This window comes from Pristiophorus japonicus, chromosome 8 (assembly GCF_044704955.1).
Source record: "Pristiophorus japonicus isolate sPriJap1 chromosome 8, sPriJap1.hap1, whole genome shotgun sequence".
Classification (NCBI taxonomy): Eukaryota; Metazoa; Chordata; class Chondrichthyes; family Pristiophoridae; genus Pristiophorus; species Pristiophorus japonicus.
The window spans coordinates 223697004-223717775 of record NC_091984.1 but is presented as its reverse complement, the minus strand read 5'-3'; the positions used below and the strand labels follow the sequence as shown (position 1 = coordinate 223717775).

The following is a 20772-nucleotide window of genomic DNA, read 5'->3' as shown; positions in this document are numbered from 1 at the left end:
AGAGGAGATTTACGAGAATGATACCTGTAGTGATGGACTTCAGTTCCGTGGAGCGACGAGAGCAGCTGGAATGGGATTGTTCTCCTTAGAGTCAAGAAGGTCAAGGGGAGATTTAACAGAAGTGTTCAAAATTATGAAGGATTTCGATAAATAAGGAGAAACTGAGGGTCAGTAACCCTCATTGATTCAAGATAATTGGCAAAAGAACTAGAGAGGGAGCTGAGGAGCATTTTTTAATGCAGCGAGTTGTTATGATCTGGAATGCATTGCCTAGAAGGGTGGTGGAAGCAGATTCAATAGTAACTATCAAAAGGGAATTGGATATAGGAAAATTTGCAAGGCTATGGAGAAAGAACAGGAGAGTGAGACTAATTGGATAGCTCTTTCAAAGAGTCGGCATATGCATGATGGGCTGACTGAATGGTCTCCATCTGTGGTGTATGATTCTATGATCCGTGTTGGACCAATTTAGCTTGGCTTACATCCTTCATTAATGGCAAAGTCTAAAACGTCATCATAATATGCATCATCACCAGGGAAACCATCAGATTCGAAGCACTTGAGGTCCAGTTTACTTGACCCCACTCCCTCACAGTAAGAGGGTTCTGAGTTTTGCTGCCTCGAGCCTCAATGAGGCATAAAATGAGGTTTAGAACCCTCTTGATCAGAGTTCACGGGCCACCTTTCAGTTCCCGATACACTCACACACCGTGGGGTACATCCGAGTTCCGTATGGGTTTGTCATCTCTTCGGTTTAGGAAGACCAATCTAATATTTGAGTAGGGTGTCCAGAGAGTTCTAAAATGTAAGCCAGATGTGAAAGAGATGATATTATGAATGCATACTTCCAATGAGGAGCCTCGCTCGTCAGGGGTGCACATTGGAACAAGCACGAATGCATGTCCCATGAGTTTCCAGGCACCGTAATTAAACTGAATGGAAAGAAAATTGTAGGGAGCATGCCCGCTATGTTCTCCCAGCAGCCAAGACCTCCCGCCCAGAAGCTTAGATTAGAAAGATCAGCTGTGAAAAGTCTGATTGTTAAAGTATAAGACAATATGTTTTTCCACTTACTGCATCTCTAGATATGGATGTGTTCGATTTTGAGGCTACTACTAAGGTTTTCAATGAATCTTCATATATCAGAACTTAAGCTGTGATCCCACCCCTTAAACTGCCACTATCCTGCCTCATATCCTGTTCTAGACTTGGAAAGAGGTGACAACATGTGCTGGAGGACACAGATTCCGTAGAAGCATAAACGCGAGTGATATATGGTGCAAGATCCAGCAGATTTTCTGCTTGACAAGGCCTTAAGTTCTGGTGGTCAGACTTTGTCTTTACATGAGACCTTCTTTAACGGAAACAGCACAACTACCTATAAGTGGAATGTCCACAATTGTGGCTTTTACACAAATATTTCAAATTCAGAGTTTCGAGCAGTATTTCTACCAGATTATGCACACACTGGGGCTTAACCAAGACCCAATCTAAAACAAGATGTGATCCAGAGTGGACTCACTGAGGAGAGTAATTCCCCCACCCCCAACCCTTCTCACGGTCATAAGCAGAATGGTTAGCGTACTTATTATAAAAGCCTAAAGTAAAAGAACCCACGGGAAGTTTGCCCTGGAATTTGGGAGGGAATGGCTTATGGAGTAGACAAACAAATCGACCTATATTCGACACATGTCCAAGTAAGGATGTTGTGTAACTTGGAGGGAAACATAGAGGTGATAGTGCTCCCCTGACAGTGCTGTTTTTGTTGGTGTTCTGTGATTTCGAACACAAGAAAACATTGCAGAACCAAAGGCCATTTAAGCTTACTCCTTTCCACAGAATGTGTACGACAATCTCCACGACTGAACTCTGGCCAGCTGCTCTCCACCGACAACATTCCCCGCCACTGGCTCAGTGGGCAGCACACTCTCGGTGGGAGGGGCTAGGAGTGAGCAGGTACTGCTGGGTGTTTGATTACTGCAGGGAGTTGGAGTGAGTTTGTAAAAAGCTGATGGGGGGATTTTGGGTTGTTTTTGTCAGGTTTTAGGGCCTTTTTGGCCCATATACAGCAGCAGATGGCTGCTGAGGGGGGCGGACTGCCAGGCCCCTAGAGGACAATGTTCCCAGGATGAATTTAATCAGGGGAGTAAATGTTGGGGGAAGGGAGAATAAAAGGCCCAAAGATTTGGGCCAGGACCCCAGGAGACTTGGAAATGAAAACACGGTGGTGGTTCCGTGCAAGGATAAAGAGATACAAGCTTGGGATATTATCCAGACTCTCCCTAAAGAATCGGGTGTCCGTGGGGGGAGCGGAGGCAGGAGCAGGGTGCGGGGTATGTCTAAGTACTCTAAAGAAAGATGGGAAGTCAGACATGGGGAGCAGGAAGGGGGCAAGACAAGGAGAGGGTGCACGAGGCAGCACCCTTAAAGGGGCAGCAGGACGGGAGCGAGGAGACAAAGACGCCAAAAGGGAGCAAGATGGGTGGAGACACGCTATTGTCCCAGAGAGAGAAGAAATGGGGAGCAAGGGTCAGCGGTGAAAATGAGGCCGGAGGGAGTGGCACTGTTGGAGAAACCATGATAGGAGGAAGACTTTCTAAGGGGCATTATGTATCTGATGGAGAGCAGGGACGGGAGATTACAGAAGAGCTCGAGAGTGAGGAGTCAGGGGGGGATGGAGACATGGAAGCGATGATTGGTGTGGCATCATGTGGAAAGGGAAAGGTTAGTGAGAGGCTGATGGAGGGAGAAGGGGCAGCTCCTCGGCCTAAACCTAATGTAAGGAAGAGGCTGAAACTGCAGGGAAGTTTCAAACAGGAGGTAAAAAAGAGCCAGAGGCTGCAGGAGAAAGAAAAAGCTGCCCGAAAGGTTGGGAAGGCACATGAGAGGAGGGATTAGCTGGAGATTAAATGATTGGGGGATTATCAGACACACTTCCTTTATTAGGAGCCATGATTACATTGGTCACGATTAATATGAACGGACTGAGGGCAGAGAAGAAATTGCAGCAGTTGTTGCAGTGTTTTAAAGGCAATGACCTGTTGTGTCTGCAAGAAAACTTTTGGGATGAGGATATCCTAGAAAGAGTTCGGAAGGTTTAATTATGATCAATTTTTAAAAGTACAATAAATTAATATGTTATGGGAGACAAATTAAACTTCAGGTTTTGATGTTAATGTGTGTTGGAGGAACAGCTGGGCAGAGTGGTGGAAAGGATTTGTATGATACAATGGAATGATCACAATGTTGTAAATGTTTGTAATGTTAAATAAATATATTTTTTTAAGTGGTTGGAAAAACACGCGTATTTGAGTCAGAAGGTTGTGGGTTCAAGTCCCACTCCAGGGACTTGAGCATAAAAATCTAGGCTGACATTCCCAGTGCAGTACTGAGGGAGCGCTGCATTGTCAGAGGTGCCATCTTTCAGATGAGATGTTAAACCAAGGCCCTGTCTGCTCTCTCAGGTAGATGCAAAAGATCCCATGGCACTACTTCAAAGAGGAGCAGGGGAGTTATCCCCAGTGTCCTGGCCAATATTTATCCCTCAATCAACATAACAAAAAAACAGATTATCTGGTCATTATCACATTGCTGTTTGTGGGAGCTTGTTGTGCACAAATTGGCTGCCACATTTCCCACGTTACCACAGAGACTACACTCCAAAAGTACTTAATTGGCTGTAAAGCGCTTTGAGACGTCCAGTGGTTGTGAAAGGCGCTATATAAATGCAAGTCTTTCTTTTACCCTTCAGTGCAGGCATCATCACAAAAAATTATACAATACTACAACACAGGAGACCATTTGGCCGATCAGCCTGCGAGGCCATGAAATATTTGACGATCTCAATCTATTCCGAGCTCTGTAACCTCCAATCCTATTCTCAGATATCGATCAGATATCATGGAGCTAATTGGCTCAGCCTCAATTGCTTTTGCTGAAACCCTGTTCTACACAATCCGCTACTCTATGGAGCAGAAAAAATTCTTCTAATCCCTACTCTCATTTCTTAATTTTAAACCTGTACCCTGAGTTCTTTGCTCAAAGTGGCTTGTCAAGGTTGACTCACAATGGTCTCCAATATCAATTATTGTATAGTTGCCGTACCATGCCTGAAATGGCCTCATTATTTTCTGAAAATTCAATAAAAGCTAAATATTTATTTTTAAAAAGAAATGGATTTCTGGCGAGGATCCAGAGTTAGGTACCGTTTACAGGAGGCCTTATGTTTTACTTTGAAGTTGAGCCAGGTAAAAAGCTAAAAGAAAGGAACACAAGGGAGGTTATTATGCCCTGACTGTAAAAAGCTTGCAAGGCTTTCCGAGTGGGTCCACCCTCATCCTCATCAGTGGCCACCTCAGCAAACCCGGTGGAAGGAGGGAGGCGGAATAAACAAAAAGCACAAAAACATACATTGTCACCAGGCCAACAGCACTAGCAGAGAGTTGGCCAGCCAGGAAGCCACACCCTAAGGAAGAACACACATTCACCTCAGAATTCCAGCAAGAAAAAAATTGAAGTCCTGCTTCCCAGACACTGCTCCTTTCATACTCTTTGTGGCACAAGTCAACTAAGGCTGTGTCATTACTATGAATAGCCTGTTCTTTTTGACTATTTTATTTTAATCTGATTTTCCCCTGGAACTGCACCTCCTGCTAGTCTGGAAACAATTTACTACAACACTCAAACACGGAATGTTGTTGGAATCGTTTTATTTAAAGATTTTCACAATAGTTAAAATGGGAACTGCAAACTAGAACGTGGACCATTTCCCATACCTTGGGAGCCTCTTATCAATAACAGCAGACATTGACAACGGGTTTCAACACCGCCTTCAGTGCAGCTTTCGGCCGCCTGAAGACCAGGCCCTCAAATCTGCCACCAAGCTCATGGCCTACAGGGCTGTAGTAATACCTGCCCTCCTGTATGGCTCAGAGACATGGACCATGTACAGTAGACACCTCAAGTCGCTGAAGAAATACCACCAACGATGTCTCTGCAAGATCCTACAAATCCCCTGGGAGGACAGACGCATCAACATCAGCGTCCTCGACCAGGCAAACATCCCCAGCATTGAAGCACTGACCTCACCTGATCAGCTCCGTTAGGCAGGCCACATTGTCCACATGCCAGACACGAGACTCCCAAAGCAAGCACTCTACTCGGAACTCCTTCATGGCAACAAGCCAAAAGTGGGCAGAGGAAACGTTACAAGGACACGCTCAAAGCCTCCCTGATAAAATGCAACATCCCCATTGACACCTGGGAATCCCTGGCCAAAGATCGCCCTAAGTGAAGAAAGTGCATCCGGGAGGGCGCTGAGCACCTCGTGTCTCATCGCCGAGAGCGTGCAGAAATCAAGCGCAGGCAGCGGAAAGAGTGTGCGGCAAACCAGTCCCACCTACCCGTTCCCTCAACGACTGTCTGTCCCACCTGTAACAGGGACTGTGGTTCTCGTATTGGGCTGTTCAGCCACCTAAGGATTCATTTTTAGAGTGGAAGCAAGTCTTTCTTGATTCTGAGGGACTGCCTCTGATGAGGAGGATTTAAAGATTTTCACAATAATTAAAATGGGGACTACAAACTAGAACAGTAAAGGGGGTGCAAAAACATGATACATATTTAATTCTCAAATATTGATGAGAACTACCATTGTAAAATATCAGTTATTAGCAATATGAAGACACGATATGACACGATCAGATGCAATCATTCCTAAACAAGCAGGATTCAATACCAAAAGCCATGAAGACGCACCCAAGTTCCCAAGGTTGCTTTTGGGGGCAGAGCACAGAAATCCACCAACAGAGGTTGGAATCAACCCTCAAATGCTTCACAGCACGTAATATTTTATTTAGAAAGAAAGACTTACATTTTTATATAGCGCCTTTCACGACCACCGAACGTCTCAAAATGCTTTACCGCCAATGAAGTACTTTTGGAGTGTAGTCACTGTTGTAATGTGGGAAAGGCAGCAGCCAACTAATGACCAGTTAATCAGTTTTAGTGATGTTGATTGAGGGATAAATATTGGCCAGAACACCGGGGATATCTCCCCTGCTCTTCTTCAAAAATAGTGCTATGGGATCTTTTACTGAGAGGGCAGACAAGGCTTCAGTTTAACATCTCATCTGAAAGACAGCAACTCCAACAGTGTAGCACTCCCTCAACACTGCAAGCCTAGATTTATACACTCAAGTTCCTGGAGTGGGATTTGAACCCACAACCTTCTGACCCAAAGGTGATGGTGCTACCCACTGAGCCACAGCTGACACTATTTAAATTGCAATGGCCCAGTGAATCCACTGACCTTACAACAAAAACAACTTAGATATATATAGCGCTTCATAGGAGAGTAATTAGAAAAAATGTGACATATTTTCATCTAATGTTACTTTCATTTTTTCTACATGTGCTTAAGAGTAAACAGGACTTAGGTCTCCAATTTCATGTAAAACAATGGAATTATTGGGATTAAACATGAAGATTATCTACAAAACAAAAACCTAATAAACAGCAGGGGAGATAGTTTTTGAAGAGGAAGATTGTGCCTGCTGATGGTCCGAGAATTCCTTGCAGAAGTGACGTTCCAATAAAGGCAATTGCAGAATGTTAATAGGCAAAATTACACACACATTCCAAATGACTGAACATTTCTTCCTCTTGCAAATGTGGCCATCATTCTTTCTTTCACACAAGGGGAAATAGTAATGTGGGAAAGGGAGCAAGATTGTGTCCATTTCACAATTATGCCCTGACCTGCTGCACAAGTGATAGAATATACACTGGCCATTGCTTCTCTGAACTTTCATACCTACATTGGCTCCTGGTTAAGCAACGTCGCAATTTCAAAATTCTCATCCTTGTTTTCAAATCCCTCCATGGCCTCGCCCCTCCCTATCTCTGTAATCTCAACAAAATAAGTGACTGAACTCAAGGCTATCCACTGGAACTTAATGCCCTCGACAGTTGATAAAGTGCTTTATTAATGGCAATATGTCAGTGGGTGAAATTCTCCTCAAACACTTGAGCCTCAGCTGCCCTGTTGTTTTCAAGAGATACGAGGCAGAGACTAAGCAGGGAAGGAGGAAAAAGCAGAAGGGACCGTACAGCTCCCGGACTGCATTGGTTCAAGAAGGCGGCCCACCTCCACCTTCTCAAGGGCAGTTAGGGTTGGGTAATAAATGCCGGCCTTGACGGCGATGCCCACATCCTGTGAATGAATAAATAAAATAAAATAAAATAGAATGCATTGAGGCCCTAACCCAGCAGCGAATGAATGCAAGGCCATAGCACAGACCTATTGCTAAAGTTACACAAGTTGGCTGTTTCACTCAATAAAAGGCACAGGAAGATAATGGAAATATCACAACGGGAGGATGAACTTGTCCAGCAATGAGGTGAAGCACATCGTTTTAGCAGAGCAGAGGAAGCTTTACTTTGTATCAAACCTGTACTATTTTCACCTGAGAGTTATGGAGAAAAAGTTGGGGTGTGGGATTAAATTGGAGAACTTTTTCAAAGAGCCGGCACAGGCACGACGGGTTGAATGGCCCCCATCTCTGCTGTAAGGTTCTGTGAAATCTCTTGACACTGCCAATGGATGCTGAAAGCAGGAAAATAGTCCTTTCTCCAGCATTTGTATCGTTCACTTCAGTAACCACAAAATAATGTATTGAACAAAAACGTGCTGCTCATGTGTACTCTGAGAATTCCCCCTAAATTACATTACAAGAAAGACTTGCATTTATATGGCACCTTTCATGACGTCAGAATGTCCCAAATACTTTACAGCCAATAAAGTACTTTTGAAATGTAGTCACTGTTATAATATATTAAACACGGCAGCCAATTTGCGCACAGCAAGCTCCCACAAATAGCAATATAATGACCAGATAATCTGTTTTTTTAGTGATGTTGATTGAGGCATAATTATTGGCCCAGGACACCAGGGAAACTCCCATGCTTGTCTTCAAAATTGTGCCATGGTATTTTTTATGTCCACCTGAGAGAGCGGACGGGGCCTCGATTTAACGTCTCATCCAAAAGACAGCACCTCTGACAATGTAGCACTCCCTCAGCCCTGTCCTGAAGTATCAGCTTAGATTTTTGCGCTTAAGTCTCTGGAGTGGGAATTGAACCCACAACCTTCTAACTCAGAGGTGAGGGTGCGGCACACTGAGCCACAGCTGACTCTACAAGCTTTACTCTTACGAACCACAATTGGGCACACCTTTAATGTTCACACCTTGGTCATTAAGGGCGTTAGCTAACTTCTATATCCCAGAGGTCCTCACAGTGTATCCTCCATTAATTCTGAGCAAACACCTTGTATACATAGCTGTAAACAAAATATATTCCAAAAGTACTTTTGGGAACTTTCCCCAGCACGTCTTCACAAAGACACCCTTTCATACACCAAAACCTCCAAAATGGCACTTGCCGCTTACAGCTCCCTTACTAATATACAGTCTCTGTAATACACAGCTTTCTATAACACACACATCTCTGTAACACACAACTTTATAATTCATCTCTCTCTATAGTAAACATTGCTAATAACTTCCATTTGCATTGGGAGACAGAGACTATATAAAGCACCCTGTCCAAGGTATGGCTTACTCTAATCCTGAATGCCTTCAAAACATTCTTTAGAGTATATGTCATGTATTTATCAAAAGGTTTGGTTGAATCACCTTGAGTACCTACCAGCCCACATTATTTGAGTGGTAGGAAGGCAAATATATATTTTGGACCATGTTTTTTAATTTAAAAAAGTTATATCCTAGTCAGAACCAGTCAGGAGCAAGGAACAGGATGGAAGCACTGAGGAGGAGTAAGACCATAAGAATTAGGAGCAGGAGTAGGCCATTCGGCCCCTCGAGCCTGCTCCACCATTCAATGAGATCATGGCTGATCTTCTACCTCAACTCCACCTTCCTGCACTCTCCCCATATCCCTTGATTCCCTTAATATCCAATCTGTCTGGAGACTGGAAGGACTCAGACGATTTGGGCTAACTGGGTGGGCTCATAGTCCGTGGACAGTAAGAGAGGGAGTTAGGAGACTGAGGGGTTAGAACCAGTGGGAAGCAGCCATAAGGTTGCCTGCAACTCTGCGCACCTTAATTTTAAAGTAATCTGTGTTTGGAACATTATCAATGCCTTCTGAAAATGTCCATGTGACGATGCTCACTGATTCCATTCTACCAACACCTTCAGTGACTCCCATCAAAGAACTCGATGAGGTTAGTCAGGGATGACCTAACTTTGACAAAATCCCTATCTGCCCATTCAGTTTATACTTTACCAAGCGCTCACTTACGCTGACAATGGATGATAGTCATTTTCCTACAAACTTGTGTTTAACTCACTGGTTGGTAGTTATTCAGTTTTTCCCCTTGTCCTTTTTTCAATAATCTTTTCTACCTCCCAATCTTCTAGCATTAGCCCTCAGTCACTCAAGCTTTGGAAGATTATAACTAAGGCATGCCTCATTTCCTCGTGCATTTCCTATACCGTCTTTGGGTAGAAACCATCTGGGCCAGAAAACTTACCTGGTGTCAGTCCTGTTCATTTTTCCTGTTTATACTAATCCCTTTGAGTTTCTCCTCTTTGTTAATCTATAGTCTTTCCTGTCCCTCTGGAATTGTGTTCTTTTCCACTGTGAAGACTGAAGCAAAATGCTCCTTGACTATCAGAGTTTTTTTCAGCTCCAATGCTTGGGAGATATCCTGGTGGAGCGGCTCATTCACTCAAAGAGAGAGTATGAAAATAGATTAGCGGCTAATATACAAGGGAACCCAAAGGTCCTTTGTAAACACATAACTAAAAGGGTAGTCAAAGGAAGGGTGAGTCTGATTAGCGATCAAAAACATCTTCTTATGGAGGCAGAGAGACTAAATGAGTACCTTGTATCTGTCTTCACTAAAGAAGAGGATGCTGTCAGTGCCACAGTAAAGGAGGAAGTAGTAGAGAAATTGGATAGGATAAAAAATAGATAAAGAGAAGGTACTTAAAGGTTTTTTTGCACTCAAAGTAGAAAATTCATCCGGTCAGGATGGGTTGCATCCTAGGTTGCTGAGGGAAGAATGGGTGGAAATTTTGGAGGCAATGGCCACAATCTTCCAATCCTCCTTAGATATGGGAGTGATGCCGGAGGACTGGAGGATTACTAATGTTGCATCCCTGTTTAGAAAAGGGGAGAGGGATAAACCCAGTAACTACAGGCCAGTCAGTCTAATGTCGGTGGTGGGGAATCCGTAAGAGACATTAATCCAGGGCAAAATTAATTTACACTTAGAAAAATATGGGTTAATAAATGAAAGTTAGCATGGATTTGTGAAACAAAAATCGTGATTGAGTTCTTTGATGAAGTAACGGAGAGGGTGGATGTAGTGCCATTGATGTGATTATGGACTTTCAAAAGGCATTTGATAAAGTACCACAAAATGGACTTGTTAGAAAAATTGAAGCTCATGGGCTTAAAGGGGCAGTGGCTGAGTGGATATGAATTTGGCTAAAGGGCAGAAAGCAGAGTAGTGGTGGACTGTTGTTTTTCGACTGGAGGGAGGTGTGCATTGGAACACTTGAAGGACAGGAGTGTTCTCCAGGGGTCGGTACTTGACCACTGCTCTTTTTGTTATATATGTTAATGACCTGGATTTGGATATACAGGGCATAAGTTCAAAATTTACAGATGACAAAAAACTCAGAAGTGCAGTAAACAGTGAGGAGGATAGCAACAGACTGCAGGAGGACATAGAGAGACTGGTGAAATGGGTATACCGCATGACAAATGACATTTAAACACAGAGAAGTGTGAAGTGATTCATGTTGGTAGGAAGAATGAGGAGCGGCAATATAAACTAAATGGTACAATTTTAAAAGGAGTACAGGAACAGAGAGACCTGGGGGTGTACGTACACACTTCTTTGAAGGTGGCAGGACAAATTAAGAAGGCTGTTAAAAAGCATATGGGATCCTTGGGGTGGAATTTCCCATGAATTGTGCTTCTGTCTTCTGGCCGCCCCGCAGGAGGTTTCGGGCCCAGTTTTGCGGTGGAGCGCAGCAGTTGTGCCATTGTGGATTTGGGTTTACAGTGCATAAGCTTTTTGAGTGCCACCCGACCCATATGCCCGCTGTGAAAGCGGGCGGTCCGGCCTATACTGACTGCAGTGAGGTAAGTAATGCCATCCTCGAGCAAGTGTAATTGTTTTAAAAAACATTTTTTTTTTTTAGATTTATGTCGTGGTGGCATGGGCTCTGTATTGGGAATACGGTTGGTGTTTTTTTTCCAGGTTATTTTTTTCTCCGCAGGCCTATCTCAGAGCGCTCCCGGGCTGGCTGCTTAGCTCAGGATTTTCGCTTGCTCAGCCAGTCTAGCGCCCCAAGAGAGGTGCACAACGCCTCCCTTAGCGCTCAGTCCCAGACTCAGGGCCCAGCTGCCCAATTTTGATGACTGAGGCGCAAACTATTCCCGGGCACAAACTTTACCGCCCCACCGCCATTACTGCCCTGAAATCAGCAAAACCTAAAATCCAGCCCCTTGGTTTTATAAATAGACGCATAGAGTTCAAAAGCAAAGAAGTTATGCTATACCTTTATAAAACACTGGTTAGGACCCAGCTGGAGTATTATGGCGAATTCTGGGCACCACACTTTGGGAAGGATATCTAGGCCTGAGAGAGTTTGCAGAGATTTACTAGAATGGTACCAGGGATGAAACTTCAGTTACAATGGAGAGACGAGAAAAACTGGGGTTGTTCTCCTTTGAGCAGGGAAGGTTAAGGGGAGATTTGATATAGTTGTTCAAAGTCATGGAGGATTTTGATGGAGTAAATAAAGAGAAACTATTTCCAGTGGCAGAAGGGTCGGTAAACAGAGGACACAGATGTAAGGTAATTGGCAAAAGAATCACAGATGACATGTGGAAAACCTTTTTTACACAACGAGTTGGTATGGTCTAGAATTTACTGCCTGGAAGCAGATTCAATAAAGGGAATTAGACTTAAATATGAAAAAGAAAAAATTGATGGGAAAAGAGCAAGGGATAACTCTTTCAAAGAGCTGGCACGGGCATAATGGGCCGAATGGCCCCCTTCTGTGCTGTATTATTCTATGATTCTATAGGGCCTCCTTGACCTGCATAAACATACATTCCTCTCTTCAATCATCACAATCAGGTGATCTTTGAAACACCCCCACCGTTGTTCCCACCCTTTCACGCTCCGTACTTCTACCCAACGTGATTCATTCCATTCATTTATATCCTTCCAATCTTCCACCTAGTGGTGTCTTAACTGTCTCCCCTCTCTTTCCTACCTTTCCTAATACCTGGTATATTTAACTCTCAATCTTGCCCAGACTGCAGCCTGGTCTCTGTAATTGCTACCACATCATACCCCTTCAGCTGGATTTGCAATTCCACTTCCTCTTAATTTATTTGAAATACTTCAGAGAATTCATTCCTAGTAATGAATCCCCTTTGCCTGAGGTAGTGTGTGGCGAGTCGACACGAGTTTGAATCCAGTTCAGACAGAAAGGGTGAAAGTGTCTTCTCGCTGCCAGGCGCAAGGGTCCAAATGTATGTTCTGTCTCAACCCAGGGGCAGTGGACACAACCACTTGGCACTAAATTACCCTGAAAGTCCACAAAGGTGGCTGGTGTGTGAATTGTAAATGTAATGCTGGTGAAGTATGTAGCCCTATTATAAACTTCAATATTACATCATGCTTTCAACAATGTGTCTTCTTGTACTAAACTTTCCTTGCCAATATTGTTCGTACTTTTGGTGAAATCTGTCAGGAAATGCTTACATACTGGTTGTTTGAGTGTTCACAATAAAAAGCACTCATGGCGCTGTTGTAATTTCCCTTCAATTGTTTTGTTAGATGTCTGTTGAAATATTGATGCCTTGATGTGGCATTAGCCAACAAAAATACATATAAAAGGAGGATAGAATGGTGCTTGGTGTGGTTGTGTTTTTGCAAAGCAGAGATTTACAGTTGAACTTCTTTCCTCAACCGATCTGGCTGCCGCACCCTGCCCTCCCCCAGCGGGAGTGACTCCTTGCAGGAGTACAGTTCCAGTGACAAATGGATTCTGTAGTACCAAGTGGCCTTTCCTCATCTACAAGCCTTGATCATGAGTGTCAGCATGCTATTTGGTCATGCAAGCCACCACAAAAAATGAGTCTGACCCCATCCAGCAGGTGTTATTAGATTGTGATCGGGAGTTGAAACTCTGGCCACTGAGGCCGATTCTGCTCACCTACCATCAGTCCAACCGAGATCAGCTAACCCATCACTGACTGGAGATTTACACCAAGACCTTCCTAGTAACTGTTCCGCACTACGCAATGCAATTTATCATCAACTGCTCAGTTGATTGCGAGCATCAAACTTGCCCAATCATTTCCCGCCCAGCATCTTTCAAAACAGCAGAGATTTTGACTGACTCCCAGAGTAGTAGCTTAACTACTCCAAAACTGGGGGCGTGTATCCCAAGCACACACAGGAACTTTAGTCAAGGGATACGTAGTGTAGTGGTTATATTATTGGACTAGTAATCCAGAGGCCTAGACTAATAATCCAGACAAATACAAGTTTAAACCCAACCATAGCAAGACCCCTTCTTTACAAGACCTAGCCAAATCCCTGAGACAAAGAACATAAGAAGATAAGAAATAGGAACAGGAGTAGGCCATACGGTCCCTCGAGCCTGCTCCGCCATTCAATAAGATCATGGCTGATCTGATCATGGACTCAGCTCCACTTCCCCACTCGCACCCCATAACCTCTTATCCCCTTATCGTTTAAGAAACTGTCTATTTCTGTATTAAATTTATTCAATGTCCCAGCTTACACAGCTCTCCAAGGCAGCAAATTTGACAGATTTACAACCATCTGAGAGAAGAAATTCTTCCTCATCTCTGTTTTAAATGGGCAGCCCCTTATCCTAAGATCATGCCCTCTAGTTCTAGTCTTCCCATCAGTGAAACATCTTCTCTGCATCCACCTTGTCAAGCCCCCTCATAATCTTATACATTTCAATAAGATCACCTCTCATTCTTCTGAATTCCAATGAGTAGAGGCCCAACCTACTCAACCTTTCCTCATAAGTCAATCCCCTCATCCCCAGAATCAACCATTAAATTAAATCAATGTAAGTGAACCTTCTCTGAACTGCCTCCAAAGCAAGTATATCCTTTTGTAAATATGGAACCAAAATTGCATGCAGTATTCCAGGTGTAGCACTACCAATACCTTGTATAGCTGTAGCAAGACTTCCCTGTTTTTATACTCCATCCCCTTTGCAATAAAGGCCAAGATACCATTGGCCTTCCTGATCACTTGCTGTACTTGCATACTATCCTTTTGTGTTTCATGCACAAGTACCCCCAGCTCCCGCTGTACTGCGGCACTTTGCATTCTTTCTCCATTTAAATAATAATTTGCTCTTTGATTTTTTTTCTGCCAAAGTGCATGACCTCACACTTTCCAACATTATACTCCATCTGCCAAATTTTTGCCCACTCACTTAGCCTGTCTATGTCCTTTTGCAAATTTTTTGTGTTCTCCTCACACATTGCTTTTCCCATCTTTGTATCGTCAGCAAACTTGGCTACGTTACACTCAGTCCCTTCTTCCAAGTCGTTAATATAGATTGTAAATAGTTGGGGTCCCAGCACTGATCCCTGTGGCGCCCCACTAGTTACTGGTTGCCAACCAGAGAATGAATCATTTATCCCGACTCGCTGTTTTCTGTTAGTTAGCCAATTCTCTATCCATGCTAATATATTACCCCCAACCCCGTGAACTTTTATCTTGTGCAGTAACCTTTTATGTGTCACCTTGTCAAATGCCTTCTTGAATCCAAATACACCACATCCACTGGTTCATCTTTATCCACCCTGTTCGTTACATCCTCAAAGAACTCCAGCAAACTTGTCAAACATGATTTTCCCTTCACAAATCCATGCTGACTCTGCCTGACCGAATTTTGCTTTTCCAAATGTCCTGCTACTGCTTCTTTAATAATGGACTCCAACATTTTCCCAACCACAGATGTTAGGCTAACTGGTCTATAGTTTCCTCCTTTTGTCTGCCTCCTTTTTTAAATAGGGGCGTTACATGTGCAGTTTTCCAATCTGCTGGGACCTCCCCAGAATCCAGGGAATTTTGGTAAATTACAACCAATGCATCCACAATCCCTGCCGCTACTTCTCTTATGACCCTAGGATGCAAGCCATCAGGTCTAGGGGAATTATCTGCCTTTAGTCCCATTACTGAGTACCACCTTCTTAGCGATTGTGATTGTGTTAAATTCCTCCCCCCCCCCCCCCTCCCATAGCCCCTTGACTATCCACTGTTGGAATATTGTTAGTGTCCTCAACCGTAAAGACTGATACAAAATATTTGTTCAGAGTTTCTGCCATCTCCATGTTCCCCATTACTAGTTCCCCGGTCTCATCCTCTAAGGGGCCAACATTTATTTTAGGCGCTCTTTTCCTTTTTATATACCTATAGAAACTCTTGCTATCTGTTTTTATATTTTGTGCTAGTTTACTTTCATATCTTCCCTTTCTTAATCATTTTTTTAGTCGTTCTTTGCTGGCTTTTAAAAGCTTCCCAGTCTTCTGTCCTCCTAGTAATTTTGGCCACTTTGTATGCCCTTGTTTTTAATTGGATACCGTCCTTTATTTCTTTAGTTAGCAACGGATGGCTATCTTTTCTCTTACACCCTTTCCTCCTCACTGGAATATATTTTTCTTGAGAGTTGTGAAATATCTCCTTAAATGTACACCACTATTCATCAACCGTCCTACACTTTAATCTATTTTCCCAGTCCCTTTTACCCAACTCTGCCCTCATACCTTCATACTCTCCTTTATTTAAGCTTAGTACGCTGGTTAGAGATCCAACTTTCTCACCCTCCATCTGAATTTGAAATTCAATCATGCTATGATCACTCATTCCGAGGGGATCCTTTACTAGGAGATTGTTTATTAATCCTGTTTCATTACACAGGACCAGATCTAAGATAGCCTGCCCCCTGGTTGGTTCCGTTACATACTGCTCAAGGAACCCGTCCCTTAGGCACTCTTTGAACTCCTCCTCAAGACTACCCTGACCAATTTGATTTGTCCAATCAATTTGGAGGTTAAAATCACCCATGATTATTGCTGTTCCCTTTTTACAAGCTCCCACTATTTCCTGGTTTATGCTCCGATCAACAGAGTTGCTACTGTTCGGGGGCCTATAGACTATGCCCACCAGTGACTTTTTCCCCTTATTGTTCCTTATTTCCACCCAAACTGTTTCAACACCCTTATCATTTAAGCCAATATCGTTTCTTACTATTGCAGTGATTCCATCCTTTATCAATAGAGCTACCCCACCTCCTTTTCCTTTCTGTCTGTCCTTCCGGATTGTCAAGTATCCCTGAATATTTAATTCCCAGTCCTAACATAAGAATTAGGAACAGGAGTAGGCCATCTAGCCCCTCGAGCCTGCTCCGCCATTTAAAAAGATCATGGCTGATCTGGCCGTGGACTCCGGTCCACTTACCCGCCCGCTCCCCATAACCCTTAATTCCCTTATTGGTTAAAAATCTATCTATAAGAACATAAAAGTCCTGGTCATCTTACAACCACGTCTCTGTAATGGCTATCAGATCATACCCATTTGTCTCAATTTGTGCCATCAATTCATCTATTTTGTTACAAATGCTACGTGCATTTAGACAAAGTGCCTTTAAGTTTATTTTTTTTACCTTTTTTTCCTGCTTGTTTTCTCTCTCCTTCAAACTCACTTTCTTTATTTTTGCTTGCTAATTTCAGCTTTACTCCCCTCCCTACTGAATCTATTTTCAGGTTCCCATCCCCCTGCCAAGCTAGTTTAAACCCTCCCCAACAGCACGAGCAAACCCCGCCCACCCCCAGGAGGATATTGGTCCCGGCTCTGCTGAGGTGCAACCCGTCCGGCTTGTACAGTTCCCACCTCCCCCAGAAGCGGTCCCAATGCCTCAGGAAACTAAAGCCCTCCCGCCTGCACCATTTCTCCAGCCACGTATTCATCTGCTCTATCCTCCTATTTCTGTACTCACTAGCTCGTGGCAAATGAGCTCAACTGTTAACTCCACATTGCTCTCAGTGCAGGCACAACCATTGCCAATAAATCTTCCCTTCTGCATCTATCAATGTACTTCTCCTCAGAGTATCATGTAATCAAAATGAGCAACAAAGAGAAAGTAAGAATTACATTTACATAACACACAGCTCAGGAGCATCTCAAGGTGCCTGAATTAATTACTTCAAAGTGTTATGTAGGCAAACACATTTTCTGCTCAGCAAGATCTATCAAACAGCAATGTGATAAATGACCAGTTAATCTGTGTGAAGTGCAGTTAGCCAACATCCCCAGCATCAAAGCACTGACCACACTCGACCAGTTCCATTGGGCGGGCCACATTGTCCGCATGCCCAACACAAGACTCCCAAAGTAAGCGCGCGACTCGGAACTCCAACACAGCAAGCGAGCCCCAGGTGGGCAGAGGAAACGTTTCAAGGACACCCTCAAAGCCTCCCTGATAAAATGCAACATCCTCATCGACACCTGGGAATTCCTGGCCCAAGACCGCCCTAAGTGGAGGAAGAGCATCCGGGAGGCCGCTGAGCACCTTGAATCACGCTGCCGAGAGAATGCAGAAAACAAGCGCAGGCAGCGGAAGGAGTGTACGGCAAACCAGACTCCCCACCCACATTTTCCTTCAACCATAGACTGTAATTCCAATATTGGACTGTACAGTCACTTGAGAATTCACTTTGAGAGTGGAAGCAAGTCTTCCACAATTTCGAGGGACTGCCCATGAACAAATGCAGTTGGTTGAGGTTGGAATGGTGGCCAAAGACAGCAAGAAAACTCCATTCTTCCTTTTGACTGTTTTCGTGGGAATTTCAACATCCGTTGGAATAAGCAGACAGGGTATCCGATTTATGCCACCTCTGGCAGTGCAGCAGTCCCTCGGTGCCTCAAGAACTGGAGTGGTTGGCGGCTGAATGAGACTGTCAAGATAGTGCCAGTTTTGTGGTGTAGGCCAGTGATCACTGGGAACCACATTGAGCGTGCCAAAAATGATGTCACAGCCAGCAGAGAGGAGGCTTTCATCCCGTCAGTCTGGGATGGATTCAAAACCAGCTCTAGATAATTGTGTAAAACCCACTGCCCCACCTCATCCACCAAAATACTTCTCTTTCTGCACATGTTTATGTTTTTCACAGTGATTTATTTGTAAGTAGCACCTCTTTCTATTTTCTTTCTCTCCTCACATGAAACGATGACCTCCAGTCAGAAGGGTGGACACTGATCTGTTCCAGACTCTCTGCCAAGGCTTGGGAACTCACTGTCTGTGTTTGGGGAATTGAAAGCACAACTTCCCCCTCCCACTCCACAGCAGACTTGCTTTACACTCACTGTGTTTGTGGAAGAAAGTGGAATGAAAGCAGGGTTTAAAAAAAAGCGTAGCATCTTCTTACCAAAATAGAAGTATCCACCTTCATCTTTGGGCTGGAAGAATTTTCCCCGGGCCTGAGCATGGACATCTGCTCCCTTTTCAACCAGCAGTTCCACATAGTGTTTACAACGGCGCTCGATGGCAATGTGCAGTGCAGTCTGGCCTGAAACAGAAAGGAGAAAATGAAGTCAGCTCCTTTTCTAACATAATAAAAGAAAATATTTCTGTATTGTCCATTTTCGAGGGTCGCCAACTCTGGTTGGGTGTATTCATAGAAACATAGAAACATAGAAAATCGGTGCAGGAGTATGCCATTCGGCCCTTTGAGCCTGCACCACCATTCAATAAGATCATGGCTGATCATTCAACATCAGTAACCCTTTCCTGCTTTCTCTCCATACCCCTTGATCCCTTTGGCCGGAAAGGCCATATCCAACTCCCTCTTGAATATATCCAACGAGCTGGCTTCAACAACTCCCTGCGGTAGAGAATTCCACAGGTTAACAGCTCTCTGAGTGAAGAGGTTTCTCCTCATCTTGGTCCTAAATGGCTTACTCCTTATTCTTAGACAGTGACCCTTGGTTCTGAACATCCCCAGCATTGGGAACATTCTTCCTGCCTCTAACCTATCCAATCCCGTCAGAATTTTATATGTTTCAATGAGATCCCCTCTCATTCTTCTAAACTCCAGTGAATACAAGCCCAGTCGATCCAGTCTCTCCTCATATGTCAGTCCTGCCATCCCGGGAATGAGTCTGGTGAATCTTCGCTGCACTCCCTCAATAGCAAGAACGTCCTTCCTCAGATTAGGAGACCAAAACGGTACACAATATTCCAGGTGTGGCCTCACCAAGGCCCTGTACAACAACAGTAAGACCTCCCTGCTCCTATACTCAAATCCTCTAGCTATGAAGGCCAACATGCCATTTGCCTTCTTCACCACCTGCTGTACCTACTTGCCAACTTTCAATGACTGATGCACCATGATACTCAGGTCTCATTGCCCCTCCCCTTTTCCTAATCTGTCACCATTCAGATAATATTCTGTCTTCCTGTTTTTGCCACCAAAGTGGATAACCTCACATTTATCCACATTATACTGCATCTGCCATGCATTTGCCCACTCACCTAACCTGTCCAAGTCACCCTGCAGCCTCTCGCATCCTCCTCACAGCTCACACCACCACCTAGCTGAGTGTCATCTGCAAACTTGGAGATATTACATTCAATTCCTTCATCTAAATCATTAATGTATATTGTAAATAGCTGGGGTCCTAGCACTGAACCCTGCGGCACCCCACTAGTCACTGCCTGCCATTCTGAAAAGGACCCATTTATTCCGACTCTCTGCCAATCAGTTCTCTATCCACATCATTACATTACCCCCAATACCATGTGCTTTCATTTTGCACACCAATCTCTTGTGCGGGACCTTGTCAAAAGCCTTTTGAAAGTCCAAATACACCACATCCACTGGTTCTCTCTTGTCCACTCTACTATTTAAATCCTCAAAAAATTCTAGAAGATTTGTCAAGCATGATTTCCCTTTCATAAATCCATGCTGACTTGGTCCGGTCCTGTCACTGCTTTCCAAATGCTCTGCTATTTCATCTTTAATAATTGATTCCAACATTTTCACCACCACCGATGTCAGGCTAAATGGTCTATAATTCCCTATTTTCTCTCATGACTTCTCACCTTGAACCGCCCTGCCCTCACACTCCAGCCATTGGTCCATCCTCCAGCCGCACTGCCCCCCCCACAGCCAATCGGAAACCAAACACGCTTTGGTACCCAATTGGATTAATCTTGACTGTCAGTCCAACAACTTTTTTTCCCATTTCCAGTACTTTTACAACTTATAAATGAAAGAAACTGAAAAAGAAAACACAATGGGGGCAAAATTGCCCCCTTTTTAAAGGTTCATTAGCACCTCCATGGGCGCTAATGGGGTGGAAGAGCCTTTTTGCCCTGGGGTGGGGGGGGAGGTGGTAGTACTACCAGCTCCCAGGAAATTGCTTGGGAGTTTGCGGAGGTGTGCCACACCACGGTTAGTGCCCCGGGCCGCTGCACAACCGGCGATCACCGTCCCACACTGACCCTTTACCGCCCCGTGGGGGAAATTGTCCCACAGGTCGCGAAGCTGGCCGACATCCACTCTCGGGTTGGCTCCAGGGTGGCGGCCCTAGCGTGGTCCGGGCCGCTATCACACAGTAGGCAGGCAAAATCACGGCCGTGAGTTGAAATCCCACCACGGCAG

The 20772-nt window shown here is 44.2% G+C and overlaps 1 protein-coding gene across 1 annotated transcript in view; it reads right to left on the bottom strand.

The window, feature by feature from the left end:
• The window catches only part of trpv4 (transient receptor potential cation channel, subfamily V, member 4), a 93030-nt gene that overhangs the window by 30973 nt on the left and 41285 nt on the right, over nucleotides 1-20772 (bottom strand). The window contains exon 5 of the mRNA XM_070888342.1: nucleotides 18535-18675. Within this exon, the coding sequence (XP_070744443.1) occupies nucleotides 18535-18675 (141 nt within the window). The remainder of the gene's footprint in view (nucleotides 1-18534; nucleotides 18676-20772) is intronic.